At 62.1% G+C, this 22,332-nt stretch overlaps 1 protein-coding gene across 12 annotated transcripts in view; it reads left to right on the forward strand.

Annotated features, from left to right (window-relative positions):
• VAV2 (vav guanine nucleotide exchange factor 2) overlaps window positions 1–22,332 on the forward strand; it is a 156,014-nt gene that overhangs the window by 132,576 nt on the left and 1,106 nt on the right. For 4 of the 12 annotated variants that reach the window (XM_081278992.1, XM_081278993.1, XM_081278998.1 and 1 more), the window contains 15 exons: window positions 1,337–1,423; window positions 3,020–3,105; window positions 3,771–3,903; window positions 5,516–5,625; window positions 7,508–7,609; window positions 7,995–8,083; window positions 10,539–10,555; window positions 11,045–11,069; window positions 12,020–12,147; window positions 12,917–12,991; window positions 14,045–14,097; window positions 14,935–15,135; window positions 17,324–17,411; window positions 18,357–18,480; window positions 19,065–19,992. In XM_081278992.1, the coding sequence (XP_081135118.1) occupies window positions 1,337–1,423; window positions 3,020–3,105; window positions 3,771–3,903; window positions 5,516–5,625; window positions 7,508–7,609; window positions 7,995–8,083; window positions 10,539–10,555; window positions 11,045–11,069; window positions 12,020–12,147; window positions 12,917–12,991; window positions 14,045–14,097; window positions 14,935–15,135; window positions 17,324–17,411; window positions 18,357–18,480; window positions 19,065–19,702 (1,956 nt within the window). In that variant the 3' untranslated portion in view covers window positions 19,703–19,992. The other 8 variants (XM_081278999.1, XM_081279001.1, XM_081278995.1 and 5 more) reach the window with 8 other exon arrangements.

Here is a 22,332-nt window from a genome sequence, read left to right on the forward strand (position 1 = left end):
CCCTGGGCGTCTGTTTAAAGAGTGCCTTTCCAGGGCAGGACTGCAGCCTGTCCCCAGGGGCAGCAGGACATGGCTGCTCGGGCTTCATGCTCATAGGTGACAGTGTGTGGGTGTGGGCCTGGGAGTGACCGCAGGGGCCTTGGATTCCATTCCTTTTGGTCCCCTGGGCAGGACCTGTGGCCAGGTCAGTGGGACGCCGTTTCCCTGACAGACGTGGACGGGGGTGAGGTCCCCGTTCTCTGGTGCCGTCGCCCACTGCGAGCCCAGGTGCACATGGTCGTGAAAACCTTGGGATGGGCAGTGGGTGCCCGCGAGCCAGGCGTGGCTTGGCAGTGTGTCCCTGGCCAGCGGGCGACTCCAGGTCCCTCAGCAGGGGTTCCCCAGGGCTGTCAGCCCTGCAGAGGGCTCCGTGACCCTGGGCAGGCTTCTGGGCTTCTGAGAGCTGTTGAGATGCACGTGAGGCCCGTGAGTTGGAAGGGCTTGTGAGCGTCTTTCACCCCCTGCTGCAGCGCAGAGATGGCCTGTGTGGCCAGCAGGAGCCCCCCTGTATTCAAGCTTGATTTCCCCAGGGACGGAGCGCTCACTCCCTGCAGCCCGGGTGCTCTGCTAGGCTGCTTTGCCCCTGGGGTCCCGGGGCTGTTTCCCTGGGCATCTCGTCCCAGTCTGAGCCTAGTGGGCTCTGGGCCAGGTGAGCGTGGAACCCAGAGAACCAGACAGCTCACAGGCCCCACCTGGTGAGGGTCTGCCGTGGCTGCTCCGAGTCTGTCCCTGCCCCGAGTTCCTTGTCTCTGGGAAATTGTTCCCCTTGTTTTAAAGGCAAGTAGACAAGAAAACAGAACACCCTTTGAGAAGCCACAGGGAGGCTGGAGAGTGGACCACGAGCTCCCCCTGGAGCAAGAAGGGGCAGGAGAGGGGTGGGGACTGAGCCTGGGTTTCCACATTTCACCCGCTGGCTGGGCTGCAGGTCAGCACTGCCCCCTGGTGGCCAGCAGGAGGGTTGCAGTGGGGTACACGGGTGCTGGGCTGGAAAGTGGGGACCTCCGGGCCCAGGTAGAAGGAACTTAGTGGCAATTCGTTCTACCCAGGCTCCTAGATGACATGCAGGCTTAGGGTAGGTCCAGATCAGGGGCTGCTTGGCGGCCTGTGTGACTTTGAAGGGCGGTGGGACAGGGTGGCAGGGCTCTTCAGGTCACTGTGCTACAGTCCCTGCTGTGTCTGCCCCGTGGGGTGCTGCTCCCCACCCCTTCCTTGTTTGGGGTCCTCCACCCCCACTAGGACCAGGAGAGGGCTTGGTGGGCTGGGCTCCCCTCGTGGACATGGCGCTCCCTGGTTTCAGGACTTGGCCATGTACATAAACGAGGTGAAGCGGGACAAGGAGACCTTGAAGAAGATCCACGAGTTCCAGAGCTCCATAGAGAACCTGGTAAGTGCCGCGGCTCTGCAGTGGGGCCAGGCCTGGCTCGCGTTGGGCACAGAGGGGACGCACACACCCACCCACGCGACCGCTTCTGGGGTTGATGTCCAGCTCCTGCTTCTGCGCACCCTTGTCCCCTTCAGCTGACCCAAGCACCCTGTGCCCTGAGGATGGTCCTTTGTGAAGGGGGCAGGCCGTGTGGATTGCCCAGCCCCCGTCCCTCCTCCCTAGCTGGACAGAAGTCTCCCTCACATCCAGAAGCAGAAGTGGCTCTGGGAGACCCGGGGCTCCTGGACCATGGCTCCCTGGCTGGCCCTGCAGGGCAATGGACAGGTTCTGTTCGCGATGCCTGCCAGCTGTGTTGCCAGGTGCCCCTGGGCACAGGGTCACCCCCACTGAGAACCGCTGCTTTTGATGCAAACATTTTGCCCTCTGGCGATCTTTGCTCTCACAAGTGTGGGTGTGGGCAGGGGAGACCCCAGATCCCCAGGCCAGCACCTGGGGCCATGTGCCCGTTCTTTACCCACCAGGGTCAGAGGTGCATCCGAGGAGCCCTCTGCAGGCCCAGGGCGGGGGGAGCGCCTGGGCCCGGCCAGTGAAAGCAGAGGGAGTTTCAGGCCGCCTCACGATTCTGAGCCCAAAGACTTGAGGCTGAGCCAGGAGTACCTGGGGGGCTGTGGGTGCCAAGGACCCTGGGCAACCACAGGTGCCCTCCCAACACCACGTGGAGCCCACCACTGCTTCTGTGATGTGAGGAAAGAAGATTGTTTTGTGTTTTGATTTTTTACGGAGTTACGCTTGCACTTTAAATAACGAGAATGGAGCAGTGGGTGCAGCGGCCACTCCCAGGATAGGCCCCATGCCAGCCCGGCCCCTCCTGGGGAAGCAGAGTTTTCGCTCTTGGCACTCCAGGGTCCCTCGGGCCAGGAGTGGACTCCCTGAGTATGTGCCCGCCGAGCTCGACAGCACAATGTGTGTCAGACTCTCCAGGGTGCAGGGAGCCCGGGACACTGGAGCTATGCCAGGCCTGTGGGCGTGGCAGCCACTCTTGGGCCACTCTGTCCTGCGCTCTTCTGGACCTGGTCCTGCCTGCATAGCCTCGTCCCTTGGCAGCCCCATGGGCCACCTGTCCAGGGAGGTGATCTCTGCCAGCCAAAACAGCAGCAGGGACCGTCTGCAGCAAGCCCAGCTTGAGGCCTCGGAGCCTCTTCCCACAGAGGTGAACTGCTGTGGGACCCCGCACGGCCCCCGTGCCCCCCCTGTGCCCCTGCACGCCTGCCATCTGAGAGGTGCTGCCTGAGAAGAGTCTCACTGGGTTTCTCGGTGGGCGTCTGGCTTTTCCTTCCAGGCCCTGCTCTGGGTTCACACAGCGGTGGCCTGTGACTGTGACCCAGGCCGTCAATCGCTCTTTGTTCCTGGGCTGAAGGGAGCCCCCAGTGGGGCTGGCGGGAGTGGGGACCCAGCCTCCCTACCTCTGCTTCCCGTCCCCAGCCCTGGCCCAGAAGTGCCCGGGTGCTGTGGGGAGTGCGGCCCTGGTGTGCCCGCCCCCTGTGCGCTGGGGCGGGCTGTGCCAGCAGGAGTGACCCTCCCGCCGCTCTTTCCCAGCAGGTGAAGCTGGAGGAGTACGGGAGGCCAAAGATCGACGGGGAGCTGAAAGTCCGGTCCATAGTCAACCACACCAAGCAAGACAGGTGAGAGGGCGGCCGGCGGTGGCCTCCCCTGACAGCCTGGCGTTCGGGTCCAGCGGGCCCTGCTCCCAGGCGGCCTGGACACGCGGCTTCCTGTGGGAAATGGCCTGTGGCCGGTTTGCCGCACTCAGCTTTAATTGCTTCCTTCCTTCTCCACACGAACGTTGGGGCCACGTCAGCCAGTGCCCTGGGGCTGCCCTGCCCATGGCGGGCACTGGGCTAATGGCCAAAGGCAGGGTGGGGCCCTACCCTGCAAGCTCACGCTCTCCAGGGAGCCAGGGCAGACCCGAGCGCCCGGCTGCACATGCCTCTGCCTAGCGGCTGCTGGGTGGGTGGCCATGGTGGGAAGGTGGGCCAGGGCCCTCGAGCCTCTTCCTTCATGCCCACCTGCTGTATGCGAGGGCCCGGTCACTGCAGGTTCAGGAGGAAGGGCTAGGTGCAGCCCTGGGTGTGGAGCAGGGCCCTGACCACAGGCTGGCGTCTGCCAGGTGGGCTGGTGGAGGGCAGGGCTCACCCCTGGGCGGCAGCCACGTGTGCTGAGGGAAGAGGCTGCTCTGAGGCCCTCAGGCCAGCTCACAGGTGCCTGGCGGGGGCACTGCCCGCAGCGTAGGGCCTTCACGTGGGAGTGCCGGCCGTGCTAAGGGCCCCTGGCCTGCTGTCTGGGCCAGGTACTTGTTCCTGTTTGACAAGGTGGTCATCGTCTGCAAGAGGAAGGGCTACAGCTACGAGCTGAAGGAGGTCATCGAGCTGCTGTCCCACAAGATGACCGACGACCCTATGCACAACAAGGACATCAAGAAGGTGGGCTGCGGACTGCTCGGGGCCACCACGGCCACCAGGGCTGGGCCACACCAGGCAAGGGGCAGGCACAGGGTCCCAAACCCCAGGGAAGGGCTGCTGTTTGCTGGGGGTGGCCCCACCCTTCAGAGAGACCCCTCAGCCCTTGCCTTGTCATTGTGACTGCTGCAGATGGCACCCCACCTGGGGTCAGGGCTCCATCAGGACCTCAGTGCCCCGTGTGGGGCTGGGCAGAGCAGGAGGCCCTGTTTAAGGCCCCTAGTGAGAGCCTGTCTCTGAACCCTGGCTGGCCTGCCTGCAGCTCATGTTGTCCCTGTAGCACGCAGGGGTCCTCCCCATCCCCACCCCTGCCTGCATGGGGGAAGGCTACGAGGGTTCTGATGAGTTTGCAGAGGCTCTGATGTCCAGCAGGCAGGGTCCTGGGCTGCAGGGTGGCCATGGCTGTAGGGTCCAGCCTGGGAGCTGGGGCAGAGCTGCAGCCTCTGGTTCATTCTTGCTCCTGCCGAGGCTTCTGCACACAGTGCTTGAGCACCTACTGTGTGTGGCCCTGGGCCAGGAGTGAGACCTGAAGCCAAACTGCTAAAAGTCCAGGCCCTGGCCGTCCGCACTTATAGTTGCTGACCCAGTGTGTCCCAGCCCCTCCCAACCCTGGTGTCTGGAGAAGGCAGTCGGGGCCACGGGGCATCGAGCCGAGGCCCGACCTAGAGCTGGGGCAGAGCCTGCACCTGCAGCGCATACGTGCATGCGGCAGAGCCACTGGGGTCCCAGCCTCTGGTGCTGTCCCTGTTGTTCCGAGCCTTGCCCAGGGCCCGTTCCACCACTCCTGGGCTGTGGGCTCCGGCCGCGGTGCCCACTGCAGGGCTGCCCAGGCCCCTGGTGACCCGTCTCCCCTTTGCTTTCCTTGCACGCTTCCTAGTCTCATGGGAAGATGGTAAGCTGCGGCCCCTTACCCCTCCCCGGCCCTCGCCCAGCCAGGCCTCGGCACTCCCACTGCCCCAGGCCAGGGCGGGGAGCTCTGGGGTCCCTCACCCAGCCTCTCGCTCTGTGCGTCTCTCCTTTCCCGCATCTTTGCTCCCTCCCTCCGTCCTCCTCGCCTCCCCCACTCCCAACAAGCCCCCGCACTTCCCAGCTCTCCCCTGGACCCCTTTGAAGGCCCTTTCCCGGAGCTGGAGGGGCTGCTGGGCAGCTGAGGCCACTGAGCAGGGCCCCGTGCAGCGGCCATCCCTGCCCTGCTTGCTTCTGCTCACTTCAGAGGGTTTTCAGTCATACTGAGGATCTGGGCAGGTGGGCGGGCGCCTGGGCCCAGGCTTCCTGGGGGCATCCTGCCTTGCAGCAGTGGGAGGGGGCAGGGAGAGGCCCCACGTGCCCCTGGGTGGCACAGCTTGCAGGAGGCATCCTTCACGTGGGCAGGCTCGGCATGTAGGGCCACCTGCACGTGTGCACCTTGAGAGCCGCACGCTTGGGCCCAGGCCCGGGCACACGCACCTGAGAGGAATGCCCAGCACACCTGTGCACCTGTGGCCCTGCAGGGGGCACTGCACACACAAGGGCACACACACACACGAGATGCCACTGTGCCCTGGGCCCCGTGTGAACGCGTCCCTGTCCCCCGCAGTGGTCCTACGGCTTCTACCTGATTCACCTCCAAGGAAAGCAGGGCTTCCAGTTCTTCTGCAAGACGGAGGACATGAAGCGGAAGTGGATGGAGCAGTTTGAGATGGCCATGTGAGTGGGTGGCCACTGGGCTCTTCCGTGGCCCCCGAGACTGGGGGGTGGCAGGGGGCAGTTCAGGTGCCAGAGACTGAGACCAGCTCCTGACCATGGGGCCAGCCCTGCTCAGTGGCTCCTGGAGCAGGAGGGCCTTCCTGCTGCCATAGCATCCCAGGGCTGGGCCGTCCTGCTGGGATGGGCCTTGCCGTCCTCGAGGCTGAGCCGTGTACCCCTGACTAGCAGGCTGGGAATGGCCAGGGGCAGCTTAAAAGGGCCCACGAGGCTTGGCCTTTGAAAGCCCAGATCTACTTCCTGCCCGAGCCAGGAAGCAGCCCAATCCGCTGACCAGTGGCTCCCAGACAACTAGGTGGAAGGGGCGGGGCCTCAGCAGTGGGCCACTGCGATCAGAATAGCCAGCAGGAGCAGCGGTCTTGGTGGGGCTCCTGGCTTCAGAGGTCTCAGTCCATAGGTGGCCGACTCTGTTGCTCTGGGCCTAGTGGGCAGCACCTCGTGGGGAGGGACCCAGTGTCGGGAAGCTGTCAGCTCAGGGCAAGTCAGGAGGCAGAGAGAGAGCACACACCCCCTGCCCATCATCACCCAGTCGGGCTGTTCACACTAGGAAGGGTGGACGAGGTCGCAGCTCTCGCAGTCCCTGGGTTCACCTCTGAACATTCCTGCATGAACAGCAGTGTTCAGGGACACCTCCTGTCCACACCTTGACACTGCCTCCTGGGCTTTTCCACCTGGTGGAGGGAAGGGGCTGTGACCGGAGTGATAAGGAGGGCCTGGGGGCCCCTCTGGCAGCTGGATAAGGGCCCAGCACACCAGGGTGGTGGCATCCTGCTGGCTTGTGTCCCAGCCAGGGCGTCTCATCTTCGTTTGCGTGGGTTGACATTTTGTCCCCAGGGTCCCCTGGTGAACTCTTCAGGTGTGTGCCTGGGGAGGCCCCTCCCACCACCAGGGGGCTGCCATCACACTGCCCTCTAGGGCTCACTCCCTGGCCTCTCTGACTCGGTGGGCGGAGGTGGAAGAGAGCTGAAGACCCACGTGTGCCCCTGGTGTGCCCCCTGCCCATGATGAACTAGATTCCATGTTTGTTTAGGCTTTGAAATGTCCAACGTTTAGGCTTTGTACACACAGAGACGTGTACACTTCTGGGTGTCCAAGTCCCTGGGTACCCGGGAAACGCTGAATGCTGAGCGCTCTGTTCTTTCCTTTGCATACAGACCTGCGATAAAGTTCCACCATATGATTCAGGCACAGGAAGGGATGAGCGACAGCTAATAATAGCAATATGTTGTAATAAGTTAATGACGTTGCTACTCTTGAGCTTTGGGTCCATTTTTTAGTGAAATAAGCAGTACTTGAACTCAAGTCCTGTGATACCATGACAGTCCATCTGATACCAGACAGCCCTCAAGTAACTAACAGGAGGGTAGTGCATGCCGTGTGGATACTCTGGGCCAAAGGATGGTTTAGGGTGAGATTTCATGTTGCTACTCAGAATGGAGTACATTGTAAATCCTAAGGATTGTTTCTAGATTTTCCAGTTATTATTTTTAGACCACATTGACTGTGGGTAACAAACCTCAGAAAGTGAAGCCACAGATGTGGGGGGCGGCTGCTGTATGCATTTGCTCTTTGACAGGTGCCTGCACCGCCCACTCCTAGGCCTTTTGAGACCTGAGTCTTCCCCTTCACCTGGGGTTTTCTTGTGCCAGTATGGCCTGACCATAGGGCTTCCTTCCACAAGCCCTGCACCACAGCCCACCCGGCATCACACAGAGCCAGGCTGGAGTGCAGATCCCCAACATGGCTGCCAGGGCTGGCGTGGCCCACGGCGTGGGCTCAGGGCCTGGCGAGTGCCACTTCTGCCCCCCTCTCTGGTTCCTGCCAGGTCCAACATCAAGCCAGACAAAGCCAACGCCAACCACCACAGCTTCCAGATGTACACGTTCGACAGGACCACCAGCTGCAGAGCCTGCGGGATGTTCCTCAGGTGGGCCCTGCCCCACTCAAGCCCCAGGCCCACGGGCTCAGCACAGCAGCTCCCGCAGCCCACGGCCTCTCACCTCCCACCATAGCCCACACAAGACTCTAAGGAGCCAGGGGGTGTCCATGAGAGTCAGAGCCTGGGCCCTTGGAGTCTTGGATCTAGCCAGGCGGATTGTCCCTGGGCACCAGGACCACTGTGGGGGTGGGGGTCCAGGCTGGGTGGGCAGAGGGGACAGCAGGGGTCTCATGAGGCAGGGGTCCTGGAGATCCCAGGCTCTGAGGGTCAGATGCTCCAGGGCGGCTGCCAGGCCAGGGGGTGAACAAAGTCCCTGACCACAGCTGAGCAGTCAAGGAGCCAGCACAGCCTCACCTCCTGCTCTCCCACGCAGGGGCACCTTCTACCAGGGTTACCTGTGCACCAGGTGTGGCGTGGGGGCACACAAGGAGTGCCTGGAGGTGATTCCCCCCTGCAGGATCAGTGAGTACCGACCCGCACCCGGCTGCCTGGCTGCCTCTGCCTGAGCCCCAGGTCCTGCCTGCTCACAGCTGCCCTTTACCATTCTCTAGTAGAGGCCAAATGAGAATACCAAGGCTCAGAGATGGCGAGACACTGCCCCAGGGTGCACAGTAATCAGGAGGCAGGATCTGGCTCCAAATGGGTACTAGAGGACTTTCCCTCCTTGTCCCCATTCCCCGTGTTAGAATCCAGGTGCCCCAGATGGTCAGCGAGCGCTCGCAGCAGGCTTGGGGGTCTGGTCATCCACACCTCTCATGGCCCTCTCCTGTCCCTGGGGTCTCCCACTGGGGAGGCCTGACGGAGATGGCCACTGTGTTGGTGACTGGCTCACAGGCACACCCTTGGACACGCACACTGCCACCGGTGCTTCTCGGATTATCAGATGGGGAAGCCTGAGGCTCAGGCTAAGGGCGGGGAGGCCCTGGGCCCTGGAGGCTCCTCCCTTGCGTCTTGGTTTGGGGTTTTGCCGAGGGGCGGCCAGGCGGGGAGCAGCTGGTTGAAGGGCCTCACGGAGGGCAGAGTCCAGGTGGGGGCCACAGTGAGGCATGGCCGAGGGCCTGGGCAGTGTGACCCAGGGATGGCTCCCTGGACACAGCACCTGCTGAGTGCAAGCCCCCCACCCCGGCCTCAGCTGGGTGGCTCTTGTCCTCCCCACCCCTGGGGACAATGCCATGTCATGCTGCAAGTGACACACAGGAGCCGTGCTCAGAGGAGGCAGGGCCCCCAGTGACAGTGGGATCCTCAGGCAGCCTACGGCCTACGGCTGCCCCTCCATGGTGGACCAGGCCCCTGGCTGTTGACGTGGGAGTGAGTCTCTCCTCTGTTGCTGTGCGTCCTGTCACTGTGACATGCAGGACAAGGCTAGGCCCAGTATTGTCACCCCATCATCAGCCCCCAGTCAGGCTGGAAACCATGCCTGCTGGTGGAGCCTCTGTCCAGCGAAGCATCCAGGGTCCCCAGTTCATGTCCCTGGGCCTGGGGTCTCGCTGATCCTCCTGGATGACAGCAAGTCAGGCCAGCTTGTCACCCCAAGACCCGCTGCCCACAATGTACCAGAACCACAGTCCATCTGTCACTGAGTGTTGGCCTGGTACCCTGAGCCGGGAGGGTCGGCAGGTCACCCAAGCCCCTTGTCCCCACCACAGGCTGCTGCCCCCTGCAGCCCTGTCAGGCTCCTCTAGCATCCCTGTGCACTGGGCTGGACACCGCCCCCTTGTGGCCACGTGCCCCTCACACCAAGCCTCGGGCTGCGGCTACGTCTGTTGTTTCTTTTTTAGTCTGAAAGTAGCATATTTAATTTTCAAAAACTCAGAGGGGGCAAAGGAGAAGAGAGGACGAAAATAAACATGGCCCTTGAACTTACCTAGAAATAGCTAAAGGCATAAAAATAAAGATATATTTCAAGCTTTCTTTTTAGAACATAATTGCTTGGTTTTCTCCTGATGGTCAGAGCCTTGTTTCCTGTAGGAAGCTCCGGGCAGGAGCAGGGGAGGCAGCTCACACCGTCCTGCAGGCCCCCGTCCCCACGTGGGGCTTCCCTGGGTGGCGCACAGGCCCACGTGGTCTCTTTGGGGTTTTGTTTCCCAGTAAAACACAGGTGCATTGGGGTCCTGCGGCGGGCGGTTCTGCCTGTGGGAAGCTGGTCCTCCTTGGCACCTGCCAGGTCGCCACAGCCCCTGCAGGCACCAGCCACTGCTCCAAGGGCCTGTGCCTCCCCGAGGACGCTGGTCCTGGTTCCCCTGTGGGCCCGTCCCTGCCCTGGCCACATCTGGCCACACTGCCCTGCGGTGTGTTCCCTCGGCCTTGGTTGGCGCTGCCTCTGGGCTGTGCCCAGGGTCCACACCAAGGCGGGTTAGTGTCTACAGGTCAGGATGCTCCCGGGAGGGTCCGCTCCCTCCGAGAGCCTTGCTGTGGGGTGCCCTCCACAGGCAGAGTAAAACCCGCCATGACCCCTACCCATGCCCAAGCTGCTTCCTGGGTCCCCAAGGTCTGCTGCAGACAGGAGTGCCCAGAGCAGTCACAGTGCTGGGCCGTGTGGTCACAGCTGCTGCAGTCCTTGTTTTGACCAGTGGTGGCAGCAGCCCAGGTTGGCAGGGGCTGGGGCCCACTTTGCCTTCCATCTGACAAGCCCCTGCCCTTGAGTGCTGGCACCTGTGTGTCTAAGCCTCGGGTGGCAGAGAGGAGTCACAAGTGCCCATTTGCTCGTGGCAGGCACAGCTGGCCCACTATGGACCCTCCTCTGTGGATGGGCGGGGTGGGGAGCACAGGGGCAACCCTGCCCCTCCTGGGAAGTCGGGTCATCAGGGGCCCCTCTCCAGGTCCAGGTCTGCTTCTGAAGGGAGCTGTGAAGCTCGCCTCCAGCAGCCGTGGGCGCCTGGTGGGGCCTCTGCTCTGACCCCGGCTGCTTCCTTTGCAGGTTCCCCGGCCGACCTGGTAAGTGTCCACACTCCCCTCCAGGGGCCTTCTGGGTTTCCTTCGTGGGCATCAATAACAACGGGTCTGCGCGCGGGACCCCAGGGACCCCATAGCTGTGGTCCTGTCCCAGCAGCTGACCTGTTCTGCCTGCCCAGGGTGGGCTCTCTGCCATAGTCGCAGCTTTGTACCTGCCCCTGCCCCAAAGCCCCTGCTTGGTCCAGAGCCCTCTGGAGCTGACATAGCAGGGGTCACATGGTCACCTGTGGGGCCTGGACTGTGCCTTCCTCATGAAGGGGACACTTGCTGACCTGTGAGGGGCATGGAGATGGCTCCAGGGGTGGCCAGGTGGGCCTCCTGGAGGAGGGGAGGGTCCATGGTGGGGAATCCAGGGGAGTCCAGCCCTAGGCCCTCTCTGCTCCTACCTTTACCCTCCCCTCGGCGGGAGGGCAGCTGGGGGGAGGGGAAGGAGAGCCCTCCCTCATCACTCTCCTGTCCTTGTCCTCACAGGATGCCTCCCCGGGAGCAGGACCTGGTGAGTGCCAAGCTTGGGCCCTCTGTGCGTCATCCGTTGGCCGCCCCAGGAGCCCGTCCTGGCCTGGGCCTGGCAATGGCTGCTTTGCCCATTCTCTGCTCCAGGCTCCCAGAAGGCGAGGGCTGTGTGCCCCCTGCCTCTTCCCTCCCAAGGCCACCTCCCCAGGGTTGCTTAGGCCCCATAAGGCATACCCCGAGTCCCGGGCCATGGGGACAGGGCCAGCCTGAGAAGGGCAGCGTCCTTTCAATCCAGGGCGAGGCTCAGAGCTGCTGCCCAGCGACCCCCGAGCAGAGCGGAGGCCCCGAGCCTCCTTACGGCCTTCCCTGTCCCTCTCCGGGCTGCTCAGTGGGAGGCGCCTGGTGAATATGGAGGATTGAAGACGGAGGTGCTGTGAGACACAGTGGAGTCCAAGCAGTGAGAATAAATCCAACCCGTCAGGGAAGGACGGGGTCCCTGAACAGGCTGCTGCTGCTGTCACTGGGTTGGGACCCCCAGCCAGACATGACTTAGGGCGGGGCTGGGTCTGAACAGGCTCCTGGTAGGAGTGGCCTCGCCTTTTTGGGGGTTCAGGTGGCACCCGCATTTGGGCCCTGAGCTGCCTCTGACTGTGGCTCAGGTCCCCGGGCCTCCTGACCATCCTCACCTCCTCTGACATGAGGACCGTCCCCTGTCCACACGCTGGCTGCAGTCCCAAATTTGAGAGGTGTCTGTCAGGGAGAAGACACAGGAAGCAGACCTGAGAATAAGTCCCTGCCTCCGCTGTGGCCTGAGGATGTACTCAGGATGTTCTCAAGGGACCCAGGAGCCCCAGGGGCAGGGCTTAGGGAGGGGCCTACGGCCACTCTCCAGACAGCTCCTGGGCCGGACAGGGCCAGGGAGAAGCCAGGACCCATGGGTTGCCTGCCAGGGCCAGGTCCCAGGTGAGCAGCCCTTCCACCCGTCTCCGGCAGGTCCCAAGATGGTGGCTGTGCAGAATTACCTCGGCAACCCTGCCCCTCCTGGGAAGCCCGTGTTGACCTTCCAGACGGGCGACGTGATCGAGCTGCTGCGGGGCGACCCCGAGTCCCAGTGGTGGGAGGTGGGTCCTGGGCCCTGGAGCCCAGCTCCTCCCCCTGCTCCCAGGGTGAAGGTCGGGGCCATGCAGAGGGCGGCTGGTTAGCAGGGCCTCTGCTACCGCCTCCCCCCATGGCTCTTCCTGGGGCATTGCTCTCACATGGTGGGGCTCTCCTGCTGATGTCCATGGCCTCCCAAAGCTCTGGCCTGGCTGTGTCTGAACTGCCTCCTCCCTGTGCTGCCCTGGGCCGGCCAGCAGCCCTGGGTCCTGCTGTGGGGTGACCAGGCCCCGTGCCTGGCCCTGCCCTCCGCTTCGCCCCAGGAAGCCCTCTGGCGAAGAGCTCTACGCGGCCAGAGAAGGTCCTGTGGTGTGGCTCCTGCTCCCTTCTCAGGGCCCACAAACGAGGGGCCCGTGGCACCCACCCTCGGTGCCTCCCCTGAGCCCCAGTGCCCACGGGACAGCTCTAGACGCGGGGCCTGGCTGCACGGGCACCAGAGGAGCTGCAGTCCTTGTCCCCACAGCTTCCTGGCCTGTGTTCAGTTACAGTAGTCATGGAACTGAGGCCCAAAGGGTGCCCAAGGGGTCTCTGCTCCCTGCCAGCCACCCTGTTCCTACCCAGGTGGCCTTGGAGGGACACCGACATGCCGGGCCCCACCTGTAACACAGGTCACCCCTCGCTTCCCCACTTGGCCACTACAAGGTCACCTGAGGTCACAGTGGCCACGAGGCTCATCTTGGACCAGGGCCTGTGTTCACCTGGAATGACCCCTGTCCCCCTGGTCTCTCCGTCCAGGGCCGGCTGGTGCACAGCAGGAAGTCAGGGTGCTTCCCCAGCTCATCTGTGAAGCCCTGCCCTGTGGACGGAAGGGTGAGTCCCCTCCTCTGGTCACTTCCAGAGACAGTGGCTAGGGTGCAGAGGGCTCCAGGGTGCCTCAATGAGGAGGGTGTGGCTCTTTCAGGGTGTCCTTGCTAAGTGACTGAGCAAGGAACAGAGGCCAGGTTGGCGGGGTGCTGTCCTCTGCTGAAGGCCCGCCCTGCCCAGGGCTGTGCTGCCCCATGGTGACTGGCGCGTGCCCACAGGAGAACTCGTGCCTTCCTGCACGTCGTGGGGCCTCCCTGATCTTTGGGGCTGTCGCCTAGCCCTAGCGGGGGGGCTCCCCAGATGCACCGTCGGAGTTTAGGATATTTGGGGAAAGGCCACATGGCAGTCTTACTGGAGGGTGTGGAACTTGTCCCCAACCCTGTTATAAAGGCGGCACCCCCAGGACAGCGATGGGGCTTCTCCCTGAAGGTGCAAGGAGGTGGGTCCCCCGCGGGAGCCCTGCTGGCCTCTGGCCTCTGTCCTGCTGAAGGAGAAGGTGTTAAGCACTCAGACTGTTTGGGCAGGTCAGGAGTACCTACGGCAGGGGAGGACGGGTGTCACCAACTCACGAGGTGGCGGGGGGCAGGCCTGGCCCTCCCCAAGCCTCAGGTTCCCCATCTGTGTGGTCCATGGGGCCAAGGCTGAGGAGTGGTCTCTGAGGCCTCCAGCCTGTATCCCCGTGAGGCTGGGTGGGGCTCTGGCAGGTGCCATAGCCCCCACAGCACAGCCCACCACTGCAGCTCAAGTGTCCCCGTACCCCTGCTGGGGACTTCCTGCTGCCACCTGCCTCCCTCTCAGGGTGAGGTGCGCTGCTGGGTGGTGGCTCCCCGTTCACGGCTGGGAATCTGTCGTTTCACTATCCTGAGCTTCTGTGCGGTGATGGAGTCCAGCCATGTCCTTGAGGACCTCAGAGGCCAGGGCCACTGGGCTAAGATCACAGATGGTCCTGGTCCAGTGCGACAGTGCTGGGTGTGGGGTTGGGCCACTGACAGCAAGCCCCAGTCCCCAATCTGTGGCCGGCCCTGGTGGGACATCAACCCGTGTGTGCTCTGCCCCCAGCCGCCTGTCAGCCGGCCGCCTTCCCGGGAGATCGACTACACCGTGTATCCCTGGTGAGTGGGTGGCGGGCTCGAGGCGCTGGTGGGGGTGGAGGCTGCCTTCACCCTGTGGGGAGGGAGGAAGACCTGCTCCGGGCACCGTCAGGGGAGCCGTCTTCCCAGTCGGGCTGTGCTCGGTGAGAACGGCGAAGTGGGTGTGTGGAAGCGGGTGCCCCTCTGGATAGACTTGGGGGCACCTGAGCCTCGGCTTGTGACCCTGCTGTGCTGTTGGCAGCCTAGAGGAAGGTCAAGCCCTGTGGACTTGTGGCCCCGGCGCTGTTGCCCTGATGGGCCCCACGGTGATGGGGGGCCTGGGGCACAGTGGTTTCTGCCCTGGCAGCAGCTGCTCCTTGATTTCACTTTGGGGCTCATCCCTGGGGACTTGGACCTGGCCCCTCAGTGTTGGCTGCCCTAAACCCCTCACCACAGGTAGTGCAGGTGGTGGACAGGTGCTCCGAGGGCTTTCGCTTGGTGGAGAAGCAAACAGAAATGTCACTTTTTAATGCTGACCGCCTGGTGACATGGTATGGGGAGTCCCCACCTGCCTGGCAAGCAGTGGGGAGCTCACCTTGGGCTGTGCTTCATCTCAGTAGAGGCACAAGGCATGGTCCCAGCCTGCCCAGAGCCCCCCGGGTGCAGACTCTGGTCACCCCCCAGCAGTCCTAGGACCCCGTAAGCCATCACTGCTTCTTTCTGAGGAGTGAAAACGGTTTTTGGAAGAAGTGACTGGGTGAATGGCGTAGGGTGGGTGCCTCCTGTGGCCCTGGGTCTGAGGAGCAGAGAGGCCATGGGGCTCCCTCCCCGCCCCTCCGCTGTCTGCTGGGCTCACAGTGCTGGGCCGCCGTCTTGAAGGTTCAAGATGGGGAATGGCTGGCTGCATGCGCACTCAGGGCCGGCGCCCTCTGCACCGGCCACAGCTCTCGGCCCCTGCTCCAGGTTTGCTGGCAACATGGAGAGGCAGCAGACGGACAGCCTGCTCAAGGCCCACGCCAGCGGCACCTACCTCATCAGGGAGCGGCCTGCCGAGGCCGAGCGCTTCGCCATAAGCATCAAGTGAGTGGCAGCCTCCCTGTGAACTGTGGCCCCTGGCCTCTCATGACCTGGGCCTCTCGGGGTTGGGGACGCCGTCTTCAGTTGCCTGAACTAAGTAAGACCCTTGAGATGACCCGGAAATGAGAATACACGCTGGGCCCAGTGTCACCTGCCCAGCCACCCGGGAGGGCTGGCTGGACATTTTCAGGAGCCGGTGGGGAGGTGCGCTCAGGTCCTGCCTGCAGCCCTCAGTGGCTCAGATGGGAGGGGATCATCATGTGTTGTGGCACCTGGGAGCCCTCAAAGAACTCCTCCTATGGTGACAGTGACCTTGTAGCTTCAGCTAATAGACCCAGATGGAGATCCGGGTGTCTTCATGGGGCTGTGGTCAGACTTGGGTAGTGTGACCTGCTTGGTATAGGATCCTCATGGACAGGACAGGCCACAGGCCAGTGACTAGGGTTATCTAGTCTGCTATGACCTGGGATCCAGAGCCCTAAGCAGTGGCTTGTGTCCAAAAAGAGCACCTTTGGTCTACTGGGTGGGTGCTGGGCTGGTGCAGCAGATCAAATCAACTCCAATGCCAAGTGACCCACAGAGAAGATTTTCTGAATGGGGCAAGTGCACCTCGTGGCCATAGGGCAGGTGTGGGCCGGGCTCGGCGGGAACCCCCAGGTCCTGCACCGATCCCGCCCCTCCCAGCCTTCCTTCTTGGCTCTGAGCACAGGCTTCCTGTGTCTACACTCACAGCAGCCCAACTGTGCATCCAGCTGTCTGGCCTGAGCACCAGCAGACAGCTGTCACATGTGTTTGAATCCCAGGAGAAGGGCAGGTTGGCCCTCAGCACGCAGGGCCAGGGTCCCACTGCACAGGACAGCTGCTGAGGGGCACCCGGGGTGGGAGCACTGGAGGCAGGCGTCTGGGGAGCTAGAGGGGTCTAGAAGCGAGAATGAGGCCTCAGAGTCCTCCCACTTCAGGCAGGACAGGCACTACCGCGACCCATCGCCTTCCCAGGAGGCCCCACAGATTTTGTTTGCAGCCTGCCACAAGTGCTCCGGCTCTAGAGTACAGAGAGCGAGTGGCCAGTGTCTGCTGGGATATCAGTTGAGGGGACCTGGTGGCCTTGGAAAGATCTGCTCTCTGCAGAGTTTATGTCCACCGCTGGGAACACCTAGGAGTGTGAAGCACCGTTCAGGGCCAGCCTCTACAGCTCTGGGAAACAGCCATTCGTGTCCAGCATTAGGTCTGTGGTCCAGGCAGAGAAATGAAAGGCAGGGCTCTTGTCCCTGTAAGAATACCAGGGGCACCTTGTATGTGTGGCCTGAGAGCACCTGAGCGCCATCAGACAGCCCAGCCTGGGACTGGGGGTGGGGCGGGCTTGCTCACAGCCCTGTGAAGTCCAGGGACACACAGAGAGGGTCTCTGCAGAGGCCTGGAGCAGGAGCCTGGCTGGCTGGATGCTCATTTGCATAGCCGCTGTTTTTTGCTGGTTCCGGGTGTCAAACCATCCTAGCATTCCGGGACCTGCCCCCAGGCGGGGTGTGCTCCTTTCCTCACATCAGGCTGGGTGGAGGCGCACCCAGGGAGACTCAGCCTGGTGCTTACTGGTTGAGGATTCCTGCATCATGGTCACCAGGGTGCTGGCTTCAGTTGCATTCCTGGGACATCTCTGGCTCTGGTGTTAGATTCTGTAGGCTGGGGTGGTATCTGGGGATGACTACAGGGAGGCTCTACTACAGGTAGGTTACGCTCAAACTGAGGCCTGCAGCTGGTGGGGTGAGGGGGTGGCCAGGCCTCTGACTGGCTTGTGCTTAGCGCCTCTGGACAGCAGCCGGAGGAGTTAGGAGCTGATGTCAGGGCTGGGCCCAGCTGCTTCCCAGGAGGAGGAGGGTGCTCCCCATGCCCAGAGCTGATGAGCAAAAGCCCAAGAAGAGGTGGCAGCAGGCTGGAGAGTGGGGAGCCCCTGAGAAGCTGGTGGCATGGGTTGCCCTCAGGTGTGGGCTCCACTGGGCAGGGAGGGCAGGTAGACCAGCCCAGGAATCTACTGAGGCCCAAGAGGGATGGGGCGGGGTGTGAAGGTGAGGAGAAGCAGCCGCAGCAGCAATGTGGGGCGAGGGTGGGGTCTCCACTCCAGTAAACGTGGAGCAGGTTGGACACCTAAGGGCCACAGGCCTCTGTCAGTGACCACCGGGCCCCTGCATTTGCCCAGGTTCAACGATGAGGTGAAGCACATCAAAGTGGTGGAGAAGGACAACTGGATTCACATCACAGAAGCTAAGAAGTTTGAAAGCCTCTTGGTATGTGCGTCCCTAGTTCCTGCCGCTCCTGTCCCAGCCACGGGGCCGGGTGGCCCCGCATGCCTTCCCTGCTGGCCACCCCCATCCCACACCCTTCTCCTTGGGAGGAGTGATCCTCCCAGTGTGGGCGAGACTCAGGGAAGTCTGTCTGTGAGGCACCTGGGGACAGGCTGAGCATGTCATACCCCTGATTGGGGACTTCCGACCCCCAGAGCCAGGCTCAGCAAACCTGGCCACGCTGTCACCATAGCCCTCTCATGCAGATCTTCCTGTGAGAGCAGGAACTGGCCTCCTGTAGCTCCTCCCCGCCACCCCACCTCCTCAGGGCCGAGGCCACCAGAGTCCAATCAGGACGAGGTCCTTCCTCGGAGGGTCCTTTCTCTGTCATAAACATTGCGTATCGGGACTGGCGAGGACAGTGAGCTCTTCCTCCGTCTGTGCACAGTCGGAGTGTCTGCTCCCAGCCCCCAAACAAGACCCGCTGTGGCCCTCGGGGTGAGTCCCTGGAGCCCCCTGCCTGGCACAGGAGGTTCTCACAGGTCTTGTAGAAGCTGACCTGCTGGCCATGCTGTACCGAGCTCGGACTTTCAAGGTCCGGAGCGTTTGACATTGACAGATCCTCCCCAGCTGGTCCTCACATCTGCCATGTCTCTGGAAGCTTCCCCGTGCTGGGCCCGTGGTGGCCAGTGTCCCCCTCCGTGAAGGCTGTGGGCAGCAGCCATGTTGCCCGGCCTGGGCCTTCCTCCACATCATTCCTTTGGCAGTGTCCTTACTTGCTGGTCCAGAGGTCTCCAAGACACTGACCTCACACCGTGGTCTGGGCTAGGGAGCAAGGAGCAGGGCGTTCTGGGGGACAGAGAGGAACATTCCCCCCATGTGAACCTGAGCGGGTGGGGTGGCCAGGCCACCTGGAGGCAGTGGCCACGTCAGTGTGAATCCCTGCAGGAGCTGGTGGAGTACTACCAGGGCCACTCTCTCAAGGAGAGCTTCAAGCAGCTAGACACCACACTCAAATACCCCTACAAGTCCCGGGAGCGCGCTGCCTCCAGGACCTCCAGCCGGTCCCCAGGTAATGTCCTTGTGTGGAAGCGACCACTCTGGCTGCTTCCAGGGCCCAGGTCCTCACTGCCCACCTGCCCTCAGGAGTCCACCCCTAGAGCCTGGCCCAGGCCTGCCATTGTCCTACTCTGCTGGCCTGTGGCCCCCTCCCCTTCCATGTGGCAGACGGGGACCCCACGCCTGTGCTTCCTGCCCTAAGGACAATGCAGGAGGTCCAGGAAGAGACCCCCTGCACTCGAGAGAGGCCTCTGACAGAGCAGGGTGGCCGCCTGTCCTCAGGCCCCTCGCTGGCCTTGCCGTGGGAGGCTGCCTGTCTGTAAATGGGACTCTGAGGCCCGGAACTGGGAAGTGACCTGCTTCAGGCCACTCAGAACTAGGAGCAGGGTAGAGCTACCCCAAGTGGCCCCCGTCCTCCAGCCTGCGGGGACCTGCGGCCATGAGTCCCCCAGGCAGAGCAGGGGAAGGGCCACGGGCCCTTCGTGAGCCCAGGCTATGTGCCAGGTGGGGGCAGCAGCCTGCGGGAGGGGCGCGGTGGCTCCGGAGGGCACGGTGGAGCCGTGCTGCCCCCCCTCTCATGCATCTCTGTCTCCGCAGCCTCCTGTGCCTCCTTCAGCTTTTCCTCTCTCAGTCCTCAGGGCCCCTCTGCCCCCTTCTGGTCAGGTACCGCTGCTGCACGGCCCCGGCCTGGCCTGACGTCCAGGGTGCAGCCCTGCCTGGGACAGGGAGGAGGGGGACGCTGGGCTGCTGCACCTGAGGACTGGTCAGGCCAGGCCCTGCCCGCCACCCCCTGGCACCCCTGCCTGATTGGCTGTGGTCCTCGATCCTCAGGAGCTTGGCCTCTGGCCAGGGACCAGCCGGCGGCCACACCGGGTCGGGGTGCACAGGCCCTGCTCCAGGGCTGGGAGGGGCGGTCAGGGGACGTGGGTGTGGGGAGGACGGGGTCAAGGTCAGCCCTGACTGCACGGCCTTCCGTGGCCAGAGCCAAAGCCCCTCCCCAGTGGCTATGTGTGTCCCCTCAGTCACCGTCATTGTCACCTGTCCCTCAGTTTGCTGGGTTCCGGGCTGAGCTGGTTCGGAGGGTTTCCAGGTTGGCGTGGGCTCTGGAATCGGCCCACACGGGAGCCCTGATGGTCAGAGCAAGGACACTGCCCCTGTCCTGGAGGGTGCTTGTTGCCCAGGACTGCTGTCTGGCCCAGGGGGTGGCAGCTCCCACCCTCTGCTCGTGCCTGTGACCAGACCCACAGAGGAGCGACAGAGCCTTTCTGGGCACAGGGCCGGGCATGGGGCACGGAGTAGGGGAGACCCAGCTCAGCCCGAGGGTCTCCCAGCCCTGGCTGGACCCCTCCTGCAGCTGTGTGACGGCGCCCTGTCCCCAACAGTGTTTACTCCCCGGGTCATCGGCACGGCTGTGGCCAGGTACAACTTCGCTGCGCGGGACATGCGGGAGCTCTCTCTGCGGGAGGGCGACGTGGTGAAGATCTACAGCCGCATAGGCGGGGACCAGGGCTGGTGGAAAGGCGAGACAAACGGACGGGTGAGCCTCCCCTCCCCACAGACCCCACACAGTCGTCCCTGGGCGTCCCTGGACGTCAGGGAGGTGGGCCTTCAACACAGGCCTGGTGGGGGACTAGCCTCCCCACAGCTACATGGTACCCAGCCCCGTGCCAGGCAGCCCCAACCACCATCTCCCTCCTCACAGCAGCCCAGAAGGCTGGTGTCCCCAGGAAAACTGAGCCTCCAGAGTTTCCCCTGGCCCCAGGTCTATTGGATCCAGCCCCCAGGCCTCGGGGGCCCACATTGGATCCGGCCTGGCTGCCCTCATGGGTGCTGCGGGGAGCCAGGGATTCCTAGTTTTCAGATCTCTGGCCAGTGCCCAGCTCTGTCTGCAGAGGGGAGGCTGTAGGACTGTGAGTTGGGCCTGGTGTCCTGGCCCACCCCCCACCACTTTCTAAGGCCCCGTTCATGCCCTACACGCACCACATCCCCCATCGGTTTACCCTTCCCTGCGCCACATGGGCCCGGTGACTTCTCCTCTTGTAGACCCTAAGATTCTGCAAAGCCCACAGCCCCATCTGGAGCCCCTGGCTTTGTCCCAGGTCTCTGAGCATCTTCATCACGGGACAAGAGCATCACGTGCTACTAATAGGAAAAGCCCTACCTTTCAGGAGACTGCAACCACCCACAGGCCAGCAGGCTGGACTCAGGGCCAGTCTTGGCTCCTCTGCTGACTGTTCCATCACTGAGAGGTGGTCTGCCTGTGCCCCTGAACCACCCTTCAGAAGGGTGAAGGCTGCTGAGACCTCAGTGGAAGCAGCCGGGGCAGGACAGCACACACCTGGGTCCTCACCAGGTCCAGCTGGTTTCTGTACAGAGTTAAGTTCAGAACCCCTGATTTGAACTTTGCTAGATAACACCAGTCCACTCAACCCTGCTGTCATTGTCAGTGTCCCTTTTTACCCCTGACAGTTCTTGCAAAGTCTGCTCTGCTGATTGACAGCAGCTCTGCTTGGCTTCCTGTTTTCTGTGGCAAGCTCTCTCCCTCTCTGCTACTTTCAACTTTTCTCCTCTTTATATGTGAGATGGGTTTCTTGTAAGCATTTGGGATTTATTAAAAGCCAGTCTGATCTGACAGTCATTTTAATCAGCACATGTGATCCGTTTACGTTTAATGTAATTACTGGGGTGTTTGGGTACAAACCAGTCACCTGCCTGCTCCATCTCTTCCTCCTCCTCTTCCTCCTCCCATTCTCCCCTTTCTCCTCCTCCTCCTCCTCCCGTCCTCCCCTTCCTCCTCCCTCTCTTCTCCTTCTTCATTTTTAGTTGTCAATGGGCACCTTTATTTATTTATTTTTATGTGGTGCTGAGGATCGCACCTTGTGCTTCTTACGTGAGAAGCAAGCGTCCCCCACTGAGCTCAGTCCAACCCTCTTCTTTCTTGATGGCTCCTGGATTAACTAGCATTTTTCTCCGTTTGTCAGTCATAGGCTCCCTGAGGTCACAGCAGCATCTCCACTGCTGAGAGCCCCTGGATTGAGCATTTTCCCTGCTCCAGAGGCCACATGAGGAACCCACCACCTGTATTGTTCGTTATCCTCCAGACTCAGGTTCAGGTGTACCCTGAGTCTGTGTCCTTTTTCGTTTAGAGTGGACTGCAGACATGACCTTCCTTGACCCCTATTTCCTAAGGCCAGGCACGCCCCCCTTGGATGTAACACAGCCATCTAACCTTCAGTCCATTTTCAAATGTGACTGTTGTCCCAGTGACGTCTCTTCCAGTTCTTGGTTCTTGGTCCTGGATCCACTCCCAGGTTCTAGATGGCGTTACTTGTCAGGACCCATAATCTGGAACATTCCTCAGCCTCTCTTTCTTTATAGGACTTGGACACTTTTTGAAGAATTTGGGCCAGTTATTTTTGCAGAATACCCTACAGTCTAGGTTTCTTCAAGGTTTGGGTGTGGACACCACAGGGAGGGTGCTGCTCTTAGGGCTAGATGCCGTAGCACATGGTGACGTTTCCCTTGTGACTTGTGACACGATTGCTTGCTCGGTTAGGGTGTACCTGCCACGCTCCTCTGTTGTGAAGTCACCTCCCTCCGTAGGCCCGTGATTTTCAGGGTGATTCAGTTGGCCCTTGTGCAGGGGTCTATATCCATGGGGTCAGCCAACCATGAATCAGAGAGGTGCATATTTTTAAAAAATATTTATTTTTTAGTTGTAGCTGGACACAATACCTTTATTTATTTCTATGTGGTGCTGAGGATGGAACCCAGGGCCTCGCTCATGCTAGGTGGGTGCTCTACTGATGAGTCACAGTCCCAGCCTGAGAGGGTATTTTTAAACTTGCGTCTCTGTTGAGCTCAT

The sequence above is a fragment of the Spermophilus citellus genome, assembly GCF_964194105.1.
Source record: "Spermophilus citellus genome assembly, chromosome: 2".
NCBI lineage: Eukaryota > Metazoa > Chordata > Mammalia > Rodentia > Sciuridae > Spermophilus > Spermophilus citellus.